Source organism: Oncorhynchus keta, chromosome 22 (genome assembly GCF_023373465.1).
Source record: "Oncorhynchus keta strain PuntledgeMale-10-30-2019 chromosome 22, Oket_V2, whole genome shotgun sequence".
Taxonomy (NCBI): Eukaryota; Metazoa; Chordata; class Actinopteri; order Salmoniformes; family Salmonidae; genus Oncorhynchus; species Oncorhynchus keta.
In genome coordinates, this window is record NC_068442.1 from 13,847,045 (window position 1) to 13,863,388 (window position 16,344).

The window sequence follows — 16,344 nt, forward strand, 5'->3', positions numbered from 1 at the left end:
AGCTGAAGCAGACTGGGGAAGGAGACCTGGAAGACACATTAGCAGTTAGTTCTCCATTACAGGGCTGTAAAGTGTAGAGCACCGGAGGAGGACTGCTCTGCATCAACTGTCAGCTTATTCACCCATTTCCCCTTCCCCTGACAGAGGTTTCCTCATATCCTCAGGACATTCTGGTCCTGTGAGGTTATATAATGTATAGGAGCATTTCCTCACCAGGTGACCTGGCCAGGAAAAACTCCAAGCCAGTGTAAATATGAACAGTGTAGATAGACAGCTATAGATAGCTGTTTTGCCGTTTTAAGAGTACACCAAAGTCTAAGGTATAGGAGAGATCTCAGAATCGACATCATGGAAATGTTGGTTAACGCATAATACCATTCTAAAACATGGACTCCATACAGCCTATAACTTGTATTGAAATGAAATGACTATGTCAGTGAGAGAAATTTAGTAAAGCCATACGTGTTTCAATAATAATTTCCTGCTGATTCCCCCTGCATGTGATTGTTAGGGCTTAATGTACATTAACAAGCTGTCAATTGACTCCATTTAAATATTTAAACATCTGGTTAAGGGACGTGGGAGACTTGAGGCTCACTGTGAAAGCTAAATGCAGGTGTGTGTCGCGTACTTCAGAATGGCTTTGGTTCACGACAGAATGAAAGTACTACCATGACATTTGTGTCTTACCCGTCTGATGAATGGATGAATGTGAATCCTAACTGTCTATCTACATCATCAACATAACAGCCCATGTACAGCGCATTCGGAAAGTATTCAGATCCCTTGACTTTTTCCACATTTTGTTACGTTACAGCCTTATTCCAAAATGGATTAAATACTCCCCCCCCCCATCCACACACAATACTTCATAATGACAAAGCAAAAACAGGATTTTAGAAATGTTTTCTAATTTATTAAAAATAAATATGGAAGTACCACATTTACATAAATATTCAGACACTTTACTTAGTACTTTGGTTGAAGCACCTTTGGCAGTGATTACTGCCTCGAGTCTTCTTGGGTATGACGCTACAAGCTTGATACACCTGTGTTTGGGAAGTTTCTCCCATTCTTCTCTGCAGAACCTCTCAAGCTCTGCCAGGTTGGATGGGGAGCATTGTTGCACAGCTATTTTCAGGTCTCTCCAGAGATATTCAATCGGGTTTAAGTCTGGGATCTGGCTGAGCCACACAAGGACTTTCAGAGTCTTGTCCCGAAGCCACTCCTGCGTTGTCTTGGCTATGTTCTTAGGGTCATTGTCCTGTTGGAAGGTGAACCATCGCCCCAGTCTGAGATCCTGAGTGCTCTGGAGCAGGTTTTCATCAAGGATCACTCTGTACTTTGCTCTGTTCATCTTTGTGTCGATCCTGACTAGTCTCCCAGTCCCTATCACTGAAAAACAACCCCACAGCATGATGCTGCCACCACCATGCTTCACCGTAGGGATGGTGCCATGTTTCCTCCAGACGTGATGCTTAGCATTCAGACCAAAGAGTTTAATCTTGGTTTCATTAGACCAGAGAATCTTGTTTCTCATGGTCTGAGAGTCTTTAGGTGGTTTTTGGCAAACTCCAAGTCATGTGCCTTTTACTGAGGAGTGGCTTCCATCTGGCCACTCTACCATAAAGTCCTGATTGGTAGAGTGCTGTAGAGATGGTTGTCCTTCTGGAAGGTTCTCCAATCTCCACAGTGGAACTCTCGAGCTCTGTCAGAGTGACCATAAGGTTCTTGATCATCGCCCTGACAAAGGCCCTTCTGCCCCAATTGCTCAGTTTGGCCAGGTGGCCAGCTCTAGGAAGAGTCTTAGTGGTTCCAAACTTCTTCCATTTAGGAATGATGGAGACCACTGTGTCCTTGGGGACCTTCAATGCTGCCAAATCGTTTTTGTACCCTTCTGCCTCGGCACAATCCTGTCTGTGAGCTCTAAGGACACTTCCTTCGACCTCATGACTTGATTTTTGCTGACATGCAGTGTCAACTGTGGAACCTTATATAGACAGGTGTATGCATTTCCAAATCATGTCCAATCAATTGAATTTACCACAGGTGGACTCCAATCAAGTTGTAGAAACATCTCAAGGAGGATCAATGGAAACAGGATGCACCTGAGCTCAATTACGAGTATCATAGTAAAGGGTCTGAATAATACTGTAAATAAGGTATTTATGTTGTTTATGCATTTGCAAAATTTGCCATTGTGGAGTATTGTGTGTAGATTGCTGAATACATTTTTATTTATTTAATCAATTTTAGAGTAAGGCTGTAACGTAAGAAAATGTGAATACTTTGAATGCCCGTATATCCCATGAGGTGTGTGAGTGTGTCCGTCACTGTGTTCCTGCTGGTTTGTGTTTGTTTCTGTGTGTGCGTGTTACCTCTCTGTCTGCAGGGTAACCTTGGAGGGTTCTACGTTGGGGTTCTCCCACTCCATCTGGGGACAGTGCATGAAGTAGCAGAGGGTATAGAGCGCCTCAGGCTCCCAGTGCACTGAGCTGCTCTTCTGGTGGATGGGCGTCCCGTTGCTGTGGTTCTTCACATGCAGCGGCTGGAGGTGGTGCATGGCCCGGGAGACCAGGTCACCTGCAGTGCACAATGAAAGGATGGTGGGGGTACGCACATCCATATTAATATCAGGAGCTGGACAAAAAGAAGGTCATCATGAAATGGAGGGAATGTCCACCTGCACACACACACACACACACACATGCACACACACACAACACACTGTAAGGGTCGATAGATTATACTGGGAATGTCTAGACCCCATGGTGAAGAAGCACCCTGAAAACAGACAGACAGACAGACAGACAGACAGACAGACAGACAGACAGACAGACAGACAGACAGAGTTCATAACTATCTTATCTAAAGGAGATTTTGTCGAGTAAAAACGTAGCCACGAATGGTTTCTACGAAAGATGAATATTTATATACATAATACTCTCCTTGCTATTTACTCATGCTCTGCATAATCATCATGTACTTTAAGGGCCTGCAGTGGCACTCAAACTCTCTGCTTAAAAAGATTTCCTCATAAAATTAGAATATTCTCCAGACGCTTAGTATGCAAACACTCTTTGCCAAAAACTGTTTCCCACAAACTTTTTACTGGGCTGAAGGGACACGACATATTGCCTTCTAATGCCACACAGACGTGGAAGCCAGACAATGAGACAGCTGGGCCCAGATACAATCCCACTGAGAATCAGTAAAACTGAATGTGGGTTTCAAAGGCTGCAGTATTTAACTCATTGACACAATAAGTATTAGTCCTCACCCTTTTGCTACTGTATAGAGCAGAAACACACATTTTATGTATTACTCTGCATTAGAAACATACTGTAGGCTATATACTTCTACATCTCTATCATGGCAGGACATTCTGAAACACCTGGGCCCTATCACACCGTACACTTCTGTTACTATATATATACAGTTCCAGTCAAAAGTTTGGACACACCAACTCATTCAAGGGTTTTTCTTTATTTTGTATTTCTACATTGTATAATAGTGAAGACATGAAAACTATGAAATAACACATATGGAAACATGTAGTAACCAAAAAAGTGTCAAACAAATCAAAATATACTTTATATTTGAGATTCTTCAAAGTAGCCACTTTTTTGCCTTGATGACAGATTTGCACACTCTTGGCATTCTCTCAACCAGCTCCATGAGGTTGTCACCTGGAATGCATTTCAATTAACAGGTGTGCCTTGTTAAAAGTACATTTGTGGAATTTCTTTCCTTCTTAACGCGTTTGAGCCAATCAGTTGTGTTGTGACAAGGTAGGGGTGGTATACAGAAGATATCCCTATTTACAGCTAAACAGCTAAAATAAGAAATGACAGTCCATCATAACATGAAGTTCAGTCAATCCGGAAAATTTCAAGAACTTTGAAAGTTTCTTTGAGTGCAGTCACAAACCATCAAGCAGTATGATGAAACTGGCTCTCATGAGGACCGCCACAGGAAAGGAAAACCCAGAAGTACCTCTGCTGCATAGGATATGTTCATTAGAGTTTACTGCATCTCAGATTGCAGCCCAAATAAATGCTTCACAGAGTTCAAGTAACAGACACATCTCAACATCAACTGTTCAGAGAAGACTGTGTGTATCAGGCCTTCATGGTCAAGAAACCACTACTAAAGGACACCAATAAGAAGAAGAGACTTGCTTGGGCCAAGAAACACGAGCAATGGACATTAGACAGGTGGAAATCTGTCCTTTGGTCTGATGAGTCCAAATATAAATGTTTTGGTTCCAACCGTTGTGTCTTTGTGAGAAGCAGAGTAGGTGAATGGATGATCTCCGCATGTGTGGTTCCCTCCGTGAAGCATAGAGGATATGTGATGGTGTGTGATGTAGTTAGAATTCAAGGAACACTTAACCAGCATGGCTGCCACAGCATTATGCTGCGGTGCGCCATCCCATCTGGTTTCCGCTTAGCGGGACTATCATTTGTTTTTCAACAGGACTATTACCCAAAACACACCTCCAGGCTGTGTAAGGGCTATTCGATCAAGAAGTAGAGTGATGGAGTACTGCATCAGATGACCTGGCCTCCACAATCACCCGACCTCAACCCAACTGAGATGGTTTGGGATGAGTTGGACCGCAGAGTGAAGGAAAAGCAGCCAAGAAGTGCTCAGCATATGTGGGAACTCCTTCAAGACCGTTGGAAAAGCATTCCAGGTGAAGCTGGCTGAGAGAATGCCAAGAGTGTGCAAAACTGTTATCAAGGCAAATGGCGGCTACTTTGAAGAATCTCAAATATAACATATATTTTGATATGTTTAACCTGTTGCGACGAGCATTCCCGTATCCGGGAGCGTAATTATAGCCTCAAGCTCATTACCATAACGCAATGTTAACTATTCATGAAAATCTCAAATGAAATGAAATAAATATATTGGCTCACAAGCTTAGCCTTTTGTTAACAACACTGTCATCTCAGATTTTCAAAAAATGCTTTTCAACCATAGCTACACAAGCATTTGTGTAAGAGTATTGATAGCTAGCATAGCATTAAGCCTAGCATTCAGCAGGCAACATTTTCACAAAAACAAGAAAAGCATTCAAATAAAATAATTTACCTTTGAAGAACTTCGGATGTTTTCAATGAGGAGACTCTCAGTTAGATAGCAAATGTTCAGTTTTTCCAAAAAGATTATTTGTGTAGGAGAAATCGCTCCGTTTTGTTCATCAAGTTTGGCTGTGAAAAACCCCCGAAAATCCAGTCATTACAACGCAAACTTTTTTACAAATTAACTCCATAATATCGACAGAAACATGGCAAACGTTGTTTAGAATCAATCCTCAAGGTGTTTTTCACATATCTATTCGATGATAAGTTACTCGTGGCAGTTTGGTTTCTCCTCTGTTCAAATTGGAAACATGCACGCACCTGGAGATTACGCAATAGTTTCGACGGAGGACACCGAGCGGACACCTGGTAAATGTAGTCTCTTATGGTCAATTTTCCAATGATATGCCTACAAATACGTCACAATGCTGCAAACACCTTGGGGAAACGACAGAAAGTGTAGGCTCTCTCCTTACGCATTTACAGCCATATAAGGAGACATTGGAACACAGCGCCTCAAAAATCTGTCTCACTTCCTGTATGAAATGTCATCTTGGTTTCTCCTGTAGCATTAGTTCTGTGGCACTCACAGACAATATCTTTGCAGTTTTGGAAACGTCAGAGTGTTTTCTTTCCAAATCTGTCAATTATATGCATAGTCGAGCATCTTTTCGTGACAAAATATCTTGTTTAAAACGGGAACGTTTTTCATCCAAAAATGAAATACTGCCCCCAGAGGTTCAAGAGGTTAACACTTTTTTGGTTACTACATGATTCCATATGTGTTATTTCATAGTTTTGATGTCTTCACTGTTATTCTACAATGTAGAAAAAAAGAAGAAAAGAAGAACCCTTGAATGAGTAGGTGTGTCCAAACCTTTGACTGGTACTGTATACAACAGAAAAACACATCTTATGTATATAATATTATTATGCATCAGACAAACATACTGTATATTTTTCTGATATAGAATGACATTGTGCTAGTCTTTGTCAACCAAGTAATACTGTAATGGCACGTTCCATTGGTTTCACATTCACACATAAGGGTCTGTTCCAATCACAGCACATTGCATTCAATTAAAGACTAAAGAGTGTTCTTTCAGAAGGATCTATTTCTCACCAAACTCATTCAGTGGAAACAACAAGTAGCAGTTGTACAAATAAAGGGATGCTTCTATGGGGACAGTCATTCAAAGAGACAAACGGCTTGTTTAGCATCATAATTGTGCGGCTTGACTTCTGCCAAGATTCAATTTTGCCGTGACAATAAGAGATGTGGAGGCATCACTAAAAGGGGGGAATTGGATGCTTGGAATCAACAGTCTATCTTCCAGCCAGCAGACCTGGAAGATGTCAGTGCTCGACTGATAAGAGAAACAGTGCAGCATTGTATGGAACAGTATGACATTGCACATGCATGCATAAAAGCTTGCACACACACGCGCACACACACACACACACACACACACACACACACACACACACACACACACACACACACACACACACACACACACACACACACACTAATTGTACAAATGGGAATACAGTGTAATAGTGCCCTAGTCTTGGTTTTTAGCTAACATTTCACTCCTTGACAAATGACAGGAGTGGCAAGCAGTGGAATGTAATAGCTGAACAGAGATGGCAACCAGGCTAATAGTGTCCTCATGTGTAGTGGAAGGAGCGGGGACTGAGGTGGGCAGCTCAGGGCGATGGGGTAATAGCCATTCTCATCTCTTATTGACGCTGGCATGTGACATTTCCTGGAACGGGGTGGCGGGCAGGCGGGCGGGCAGGCAGGCAGGCGTCGGGCTGAGGACTGAGATTACTAAACCCAACAACCCAACAGCAATACTGTCTGGCACAGCACAGTGCCATAGGCTTCACAGACAATGAGCTTCTTCTAGAAGTGCAGTAAAACAACCACCCATCTGCTACAGATGGCTGAAAGTGGAGGAGAGATCGACTTCATCACTACTTGTTTTTGTAAGAAGTGTTGACAAGCTGAATGCACCGAGCTGTCTGTTTAAACTACGGACACTCATGCATACCCCACAAAACATGCCACCAGAGGTCTCTTCACAATCCCCAAGTCCAGAACAGACTATGGGAGGCACACAGTACTACATAGAGCCATACCTACATGGAACTCTATTCCACATAAGATAACTGATACAAACAGTAGAATCAGATTTTTTAAAAACAGATAAAAATACCCCTTCTGGAACAGCGGGGACTGTGAAGAGACACATACAAAAGTACAGACACGCATACGCATTCTATACACACGTACATTGTAATATTGTTGTATGGTGGTATTATACATTTTTGTATTGTAAATGTGTAGTGGTGTAATAATGTTATATGATGTACTGTTTTATCTTGTGTTTTATATGTAATGTAAGTGCCTTAAGGTGTTTGGACCCCAGGAAGAGTAGCTACTGCCTTGGCGCTAGCGTTAGCTAATGAGGATCCCAACTAAATACAAATACAGATTCAGATGGAAATAATGAAACTAGGAGAATCTGCTAGCTTTGTCATGTCCTCTAATAAAAGAGCTACCATTTCACCATGAACACTGGACTGTCCTTTGTGTTAGCCTCCAGAACTAGTCTACAATGCCATTAGTCTATTCATGGGATTCCAGCCACTGCTAGTAATCAATATCTCATCCAACCAAAGCTCATTCTTTACATCAACAATGAGCACCGAAGTAGGAGACAGACAGGCTAGAGATAGTTCTAGTCTAATCATAATGCTTTTTTTCAAGTGTTCTACAGGGTACCATCCCCTTCATCGACAGGCCGAGGCTCTCTCATCAAAAGATAACTTCTCAGGAGTACAATCGCACTGCTTATATTTACAAGTGGGATTTATGAGTGTTGGCATCTGAGGGGTCAGTTAACAGCTATTCAGTGCCCACATAACAGCCAAGCCCTCATTCAAGCGTGATGTGTAATGACTATTTAATGGGGTAGGGGCTGAGAACGTCTCACTGGAGCCATGACTAAACTATTCATTTACCAGTACTAGCTAGATAAAAATTTGAAATGACATTGGCTATAGTTTGTCTACAACTTCTAATCAGATCTGGTCTTTGCAGTTGGAGAATGTGTAGTGTAGTCTACAAATTTGCGCAGGTGAAATCACAGCTATTTTGGAGGATTTGCTGTCAATCAGCCAAGATCGTGTTTAATTGTGAGTGGCCTGTGTAAGTCCAGGACGCTTCTCTCCAAGGCTCTGACAGAAGCACAGGAACATAACAGGTTAAACTGTGGTTTTGATTTGCCAGAATCAAGAAAACATTGCAGTACAGTAAATCAGAGCTCATCATCATAAATGGTCTTAGTCATCATGGGCACCACTACATCACAGACTACAGTCCTTCCTTAAATGCTCTTGGGCTGAGGAGTCATACTGCAGGCTTTGAGAAGGGAACAGAGTGACCTAGCGCTGGGTCTGTCTGTGAATCCCTCAGAGACCTAAAATCACCATGCCACAGCGCTATAGATCATAGATGAACACATTTCCATTTCACACAAGCTTACAATTCACACTTGTGTGAAACAATGTAAAATATAAGCACTTACCAAATGATTGTTATTATTTTATTAGTGCATGCAGCTGAATGCAGATACAGACACACCAACATGTTGTTGGAGGAGAGTTAATAGAAGCACACACAGTGCATTGAGTGCAAGCAGAGAGGGATCCAGGACATAAATTCCTACATGTGATTAACCAACAGATGGTTCTGCCTATTAGAGATCAAAAGAAGATTAAAAGAAAAGAGAGGAGTGATTGCTATCTTGACAGTACAGCTGACAAACATAATGATATTATCAAGATGAGAATGTTGCTGCTTATCTGTGCCTGTGTGTACAGTACAGGAAGAATGCCAGAACATTCTCAGTCAGAGCAACCTCCAGTGCTCAAGTGCACAGATGACAAATCCTACAGTGCAATGACACTCTTCTGCCAAAACAATTTCCTTCAGGGATCTACGCATAGTAGTAAGGTCCACTGCTGACTGTTGAGGTCTTGGCTTTACATACTGCAAGAAGATGACCAATGTCCTGGTATGACTCGTAACTCCCAACATAACACTTGCTCTCTCAATTCAATTTGATTCAAGGGGCTTTATTGGAATGGGAAACATATGTCGACATTGCCAAAGCAAGTGAAATAAATAACGAACAAAAGTGAAATAAATCATAACAAATGAACAGTAAACATTACACTCACAAAAGTTACAAAATGCTAAAGACATTTCAAATACAGTGGTGTAACGATGTGCAAATATTTTAAGTACAAAAGGAAAAATACAAGAAATATGGGTTGTATTTACAATGGTGTATGTTCTTCACTGGTTGCCCTTTTCGCTCTCTCTCTTCTCTCTTCCTCTGTGAAAGGCCATTAGCAGTGTGAACTGTGGACAACCTGCACTTAGGCAGAGCTCTGCTATAAATCAATGCTTGGAAGACAGAGAGGACCAACATACTGATTTCATCAACTGTGACATCAGGACAAATAAAAATGATAGAAAAAGGCCTGGGATTGATATTGATGTATCTGTATGTCCTGTGATGAATTTTAAAATGCCAAACATGACAATTCCAGCATGGTGTTAGCAAGAGAACAGAAACAGAATGGAACCCGGGCTAGGGCAGTACAGTATATCGATTGCAAACGCCACTGCCATGATGGTTCTGGGTGGCTAACATACAATAACATTTGGATTTGATGTCATTCCAATACAATCTAGTCACTGTACTTCATGGGCAATGTTTTTTTTATATGACATCATGAAATTACAACTACATTAAGACATGATGACATCACACAATCAAACCAAACAATTAGGTAGAATGTTGGAATTAGAATGGTTGATAAGAGCCAGTGTTTATTGAAACCCATTGCCATGGTGATATACTAAATGATAAAAACACATTTACTTTTGAATATGATGACATCAACATTGAATACAGCATGTTTTGAATGTAGAATGCCTGGTTGGAACTCGGTTTTGGTGGCAACTTATAACATTTTGCCAGCCAGTAATGCCTACAGGCTAGGCTACATAAGCTGTTTCTTGCCTTACTGCACACAAGCTGGGCATTATTCATATATATATATCATTCACAAGTTATAGGCTAATATTGTCACCCCTCAGACTGTTGATTGAAACTTGTCTTTACATGTACTAAATAATATATATGTGTGAAATTTGTTTTGATTTAGAATGGACCATTATCATACACCTGTCTTGAAAAAAAACATGTAATCTATGGACTTAAATGCTGTTCCCGTGGTTCATTTTCATGCCAGCCAGATAGGCTATACTCCTGTTGTAAAGAGAAGCAATGTGCTTAGTATTAGGAAAGTAGGCCTAGCCTATAGAAAGCTGATGGGATCCTCCTCTTTTTAATAGAAGCCATCACTCATGAGCTCATGGGCTCTCATGAATTTTTTATTAGATTTACAATCACATTTGCATTGATGTCAGAGTGATTAGAAGGCCAATAGAGTGCTGAGTACCAGGCAGGTTTTGTAGGCTACTAATGACTATCAAAAGCATCAGATCTTGGAGAAGCCTAATTACCGTGACTAAATGATCACATGGAATTTGACTGCCCTAGTCACAACAACCCTAAGACCAGCTGTGCTCTGCTATCCAAATAATCAATTTGAGAGAATCGACCGGTATGTACCATGCAGGGGACAGGGTCACCAGTACCTTCTTCGTGTGGAGGTCTCACCCCCACAGAAGCCCACCTCAACCCCACTGATCCCACTCTCTCAGGCCTTTGCTACAGTTCATTACTCACACAGTAAGAGCCCCTTTCTACCTAACCGACTATACTACACTATTAAATCTGTCACTGTCTAAAAAAACAAATATTTTCATGACTTAATGTTCTTCAGCCTGCTGCCTCTACCTGGCGTGATGCTTCACTGCAGGTGGCGGTCCAGTCACACTCTGAGGTCTCCAGTTGTGAGAAGTACTGGGAGTGCCAGTGCAGACAGCTGGCTGGGATTCAGTACTACTACATCCATCTCTTTTTTTGGTGGTGGAAAAAGCAATCACTTGAGGTCATAATTTTGACATTTCTTCCTGAGGTACTTTTCACCTAGTGGTTGTATCTACTGTATATATTTCCATATGAAAATAGCTTGTGTGCTGAGTATAGGATATCCTCAGCTGTCTGCTATTGACATTTCCAAGAATAGGAGGCCATTGCTGTTTAATGTACAGAATTTCATGATCAATTTCTCTTCAGAGGAGGATTTAGCTAACTTTACCTCATTTTATCAATGATTGACAGATGATTCTCTGTGTTATTGTTGAATCATGTCAGAGACGAAAGCCCGTTTTGTGGGCACTTTGACAGACTGCCATTTAAAATACACTAACGTGGATTTAATACAAAAGAAATAAGACAGTACTAAGAGAGAGGACAATCAATACCTCTTAAATGGACATTAAATACCGTTGGAAAAACACTGTACCTGGGATATGCAAATTGGCTTTGCTGCAGTTTAGCTACATTTAAACTAATCTGAGATGCATTCATCTGTGTTTCTTCTCTCCTCTCCCTTTCCCTCCCGCTCTCTCTCTCTCTGACAGTCTGATAGCTAGTCTGCTGACATTTCTGCTTTTGTCCATGATTCATTTGGCAGATTGAACTTTGCAAATACTGTATGCTTTACAGTCATCCGGTCTATTTACAAGATAAACATCCTGCGCTAATATTATCTTTGGAAACAAGCTTGAGACGCATCGAGAGGCATCCTTAGCCGCCGCGGCTGCATCACTGTATTTGTAGTGTCAACAGAGCTGAATGAGTCCCGGAGTGAACCCATCAATACTCCATGTACAGAGCACTGCTGATGTGGCTTAGCGCTTTGTACGCTGGGGACTGGGACTCCATTCTGATCCAAAAGAGAATTGGATCAGTGTTCATTTTGATGATGTGTTGACGCTGGACACACAGGGTGCTTTGGGTCTCTCATTGTGTCATATGCAATAACAACGTTGGCAAAACGTCAACCGAACATCTGAAAGAGACTGCATTAGAGCCTTTCTGCTTGTGTTCTTAGAATGACATGGCTCTATATATCTACACTGACGAGACTAGAGGCTGCCGCACTTCTGGACATCACATATCGTTTCTCGGTTAAGTCAGATGAAATTCGCTGAGGACAAGCATTCAGCATTCAGACAAGCATTCAGCATTCAGAGACACACCGTTCAGACTGAACGGTGTGTCTCTTCAAATTAAGGGCCCACTCACTCACCCTAAAAATGGCAGAATGACTACAGTATTTTGAAATGCCAGGGGAAGAGATACAGTACTGTGTATGGGCCTAAGATCATTATACATCAGCTCACTATTCTCAAGTGGAAAAGGTTTTTACAAAAACATATACAGTGCCTTCGGAAAGTATTCAGACCCCTTGGTCTTTTCCACATTTTGTTTACATTTACATTTAAGTCATTTAGCAGACGCTCTTATCCAGAGCGACTTACAAATTGGTGCATTCACCTTATGACATCCAGTAGAATAGTCACTTTACAATAGTGCATCTAAATCTTAAAGGGGGGTGAGAAGGATTACATATCCTATCCTAGGTATTCCTTAAAGAGGTGGGGTTTCAGGTGTCTGAAATGGATTAAGTAATTCAAACAGTAAATCAAACAGAAATACCTTATTTACATAAGTATTCAGACGCTTTGCTATGACACTCGAAATTGAGCTCAGGTGCATCCTGTTTCCATTGATCATCCTTGAGATGCATCTACAACTTGATTGGAGTCCACCGTTGGTAAATTCAATTGATTGGACATGATTTGGAAAGGCACACACATGTCTATATAAGGTCCCACAGTTGACAGTGCATGTCAGAGCAAAAACAAAGCCATGAGGTTGAAGGAATTGTCTGTAGAGCTCAGAGACAGGATTGTGTCGAGGCACAGATCTGGGGAAGGATACCAAAACATTTCTGCAGCATTGAAGGTTCCCAAGAACACAGTGGCCTCCATCATTCTTAAATGGAAGAAGTTTTGAACCACCAAGACTCTTCTTAGAGCTGGCCACCCAGCCAAACTGAGCAATCGGGGGACAAGGGCCTTGGTCAGGGAGGTGACCAAGAACCCGATGGTCACTCTGACAGAGCTCGAGAGTTCTTCTGTGGAGATTGGAGAACCTTCCAGAAGGACAACCATCTCTGCTGCACGCTTCAACAAAGTACTAAATAAAGGGTCTGAATACTTATGTAAATGTGATATATATATATTTTTTTCTTCAAACATTTTTCAAAACCTGTTTTTGATTTGTCATTATGGGGTATTGTGTGTAGATTGACAAGGATTTTTACATTTTTTAAAATACATATTAGAATAAGGTTGTAACGTAACAAAGTCTGAATATTTTCTGAAGGCACAAAAAAATATATAGAAAGGTAAAATGTCAAATGTTGGTCCCGTGTTTCATGAGCTGAAATAAAAGATCCCAGAAAATGTACATACTCACAAAAAGCTTATTGTTCTCAAATTTTGTTCATAAGTTTGTTTACATCCCTGTAGTGAGCATTTCTCCTTTTTCAAGATAATCCATCCATCTGACAGGTATGGCATATCAAGAAACTGACTAAACAGCATGGTCATTACACAGGTGCACCTTGTGCTAGAGACAATAAAAGGCCACTCTAAAATGTGCAGTTTTGTCACACAACACAATGCCACAGATGTCTCATGTTTTGAGGGAGTGTGCAATTGTTATGCTGACTGCATGAATGTCCACTTGAGCAGTTATTAGAGAATTGGCAGTGGAACCAGCCCAGGACCTCCACATCCGGCTTCTTCACCTTCGATGTCGTCTGAGACCAGCCACCCGGACAGCCGATGAAACTGGGTTTGCACAACTGAAGAATTTCTGCACAAATTGTCAAAAGCCATCTCAGGGAAACTCATCTGCGTGCTTGTCGACCTCACTAGGGTCTTGACCTGACTGCAGTTCAGCATCGTAACCGACTTCAGTGGGCAAATGCTCACTTTCGATGGCCAATGGCACGCTGGAGCAGTGTGCTCTTCACGGATGAATCCCAGTTTCAGCTGTACCGGGCAGATGGCAGACAGCTTGTATGGTGTCGTGTGGGCGAGGGGTTTGCTGATGTCAACATTATGAACAGAGTACACCATGGTGGAGGTGGGGTTATTGTATGAGCAGGCATAAGCTATGGACAACAAATACAACAACATTTTATCAATGGCAATTTGAATGCACATCACCTCATGTTTCAGCACGATAATGCCTGGCTCCATGTCGCAAGAATCTGTACACAATTCCTGGAAGCTGAAAATGTCCCAGTTCGTCATGTTCACCAGACATGTCAACCATTAAGCATGTTTGTGAAGCTCTGAATCGACGTGTACGACAGTGTGTTCCAGTTCCCGCCAATATCCAGCAACTTCGCACAGCCATTGAAAAGGAGTGGGACAATACTCCACAATTAACAGCCTGATCAACTCGAAGGAGATCTGTTTTCTGATCCACGCCTCTACTTTTTTATAAAAGGTATCTGTGACCAACAGATGCATATCTGTATTCCTAGTCATGTGAAATCCATAGATTTTTTCCTAATTAATTCATTTAAATTGACAGGTCCTGTGTGGCTCAGTTGGTAGAGCATGGTGCTTGCAATGCCAGGGTTGTGGATTCAATTCCCGTGGGAGACCAGTATGAAAATGTATTCTCTGGAAGTTGCCCTGGAAAAGAGCATCTGCAAAATGATTTTTTTCCCTTATATGAACTGTAACTCAGTAAAATCTTTGAAAATTTTACGATCAAGTGTTTGTTCAGTGTATTAATTTGATTTACATACTCTTTCACCCACTTTATATGTATGTTCATACGTATACTCAGTGGTCAGTTTATTTATTAGGTACACCCATCTAGTACTGGGTACGACCCCCCTTTGCCTCCAGAACATCCTGAATTCTTCAGGCCAATGAAACATTTCTCACACCATTATACCACCGCCACAAGCCTGTACCGTTGACACCAGGCATTATGGGGCCATGGACTCATGCTTCTTACGCCAAATCCTGACTCTGCCAACAGGAACCTGGATTCAAGTCAAGGTTTTTTCAGAATGGTCGTCTGCTGCAATAGCCCATCCGTGACAAGAACCGACGAGATGTGCATTCCGAGATGCCATTCTTCCCACTCCTGTTTGTAGCGCGCCTGTTAGCTTACATGATTCTTGCCATTCTCCTTCGATCTCTCATCAACGAGCTGTTTCTCGTCCACAGGACTATCGCTGACTGGATGTTTTTTGTTTGTTGCACAAATCTCTAGACACTCTCATGCGTGAAAAGCCCAGGAGGCCAGACGTTTCTGAGATACTGGAACCGGCACCTGGCACCGACGATCATACGATGCTCAAAGTCGCTTCGGTCACTCATTTTGCCCATTTGAAAGTTCATTTGAAAGGTAACTGAATGCCTCGATGCCTGTCTGCCTGCTTTATATAGCAAGCCAAGGCCATGTGAATCACTGTCTGTAGGAGTGAACCATTTTCGTGAACGAGGTGGCCAATGAGTTGATTTAGTGAAGGGGAAAAGTATTTGCCCTCTTTCTGATTTTCTCTATCTTTGCATATTTTCAGATCTTCAACCAAAACCTAATATTAGATAAAGGGAACCTGAGTTGACAAATTACAAAAAAAATGATACTTATTTTATTTATTTACTTAAGAAAGTTATGCAACATCTAATTCCCCTGTGTGAAAAACGAATTGCCCCCTTACACTCAATAACTGGTTGTGCCACCTTTAGCTGCAATGACTGTGACCAAATGCTTCCTGTAGTTGTTGGTCAGTCTATCACATCACTGTGGAAGAAATTAAGCCCACTCTTGCATGCAAAACTGTTTTAACTCAGCAACATTTGTCGGTTTTTAAGCATGAAAGTCCTGCCACAACATTTCAAATGGGATTAGGTCTGGACTTTGACTAGGCCATTCCCAAACTTAAAATGTGATGCTTGTTTAGCCATTTTCATGTAGATGTGACTGTGTGTTTTGGATCATTGTCTTGCTGCATGACCCAGCCGCACTTCAGCTTCAGCTCACAGACGGATGGCCTGACATTCTCCTGTAGAATTCACTGATACAGAGCAGAATTCATGGTTCCTTCTATGCCTTAAGTCGTCCAGGTGCCGATTCAGCAAAGCATTGCAAACCAT

The 16,344-nt window shown here is 41.7% G+C and overlaps 1 protein-coding gene across 2 annotated transcripts in view; it reads right to left on the reverse strand.

The window, feature by feature from the left end:
- Nucleotides 1-16,344, reverse strand: part of btbd11b (BTB (POZ) domain containing 11b) — a 138,555-nt gene that overhangs the window by 25,184 nt on the left and 97,027 nt on the right. For both annotated transcript variants that reach the window (XM_052474818.1, XM_052474817.1), the window contains exon 3: nucleotides 2,379-2,583. In XM_052474818.1, the coding sequence (XP_052330778.1) occupies nucleotides 2,379-2,583 (205 nt within the window). The remainder of the gene's footprint in view (nucleotides 1-2,378; nucleotides 2,584-16,344) is intronic.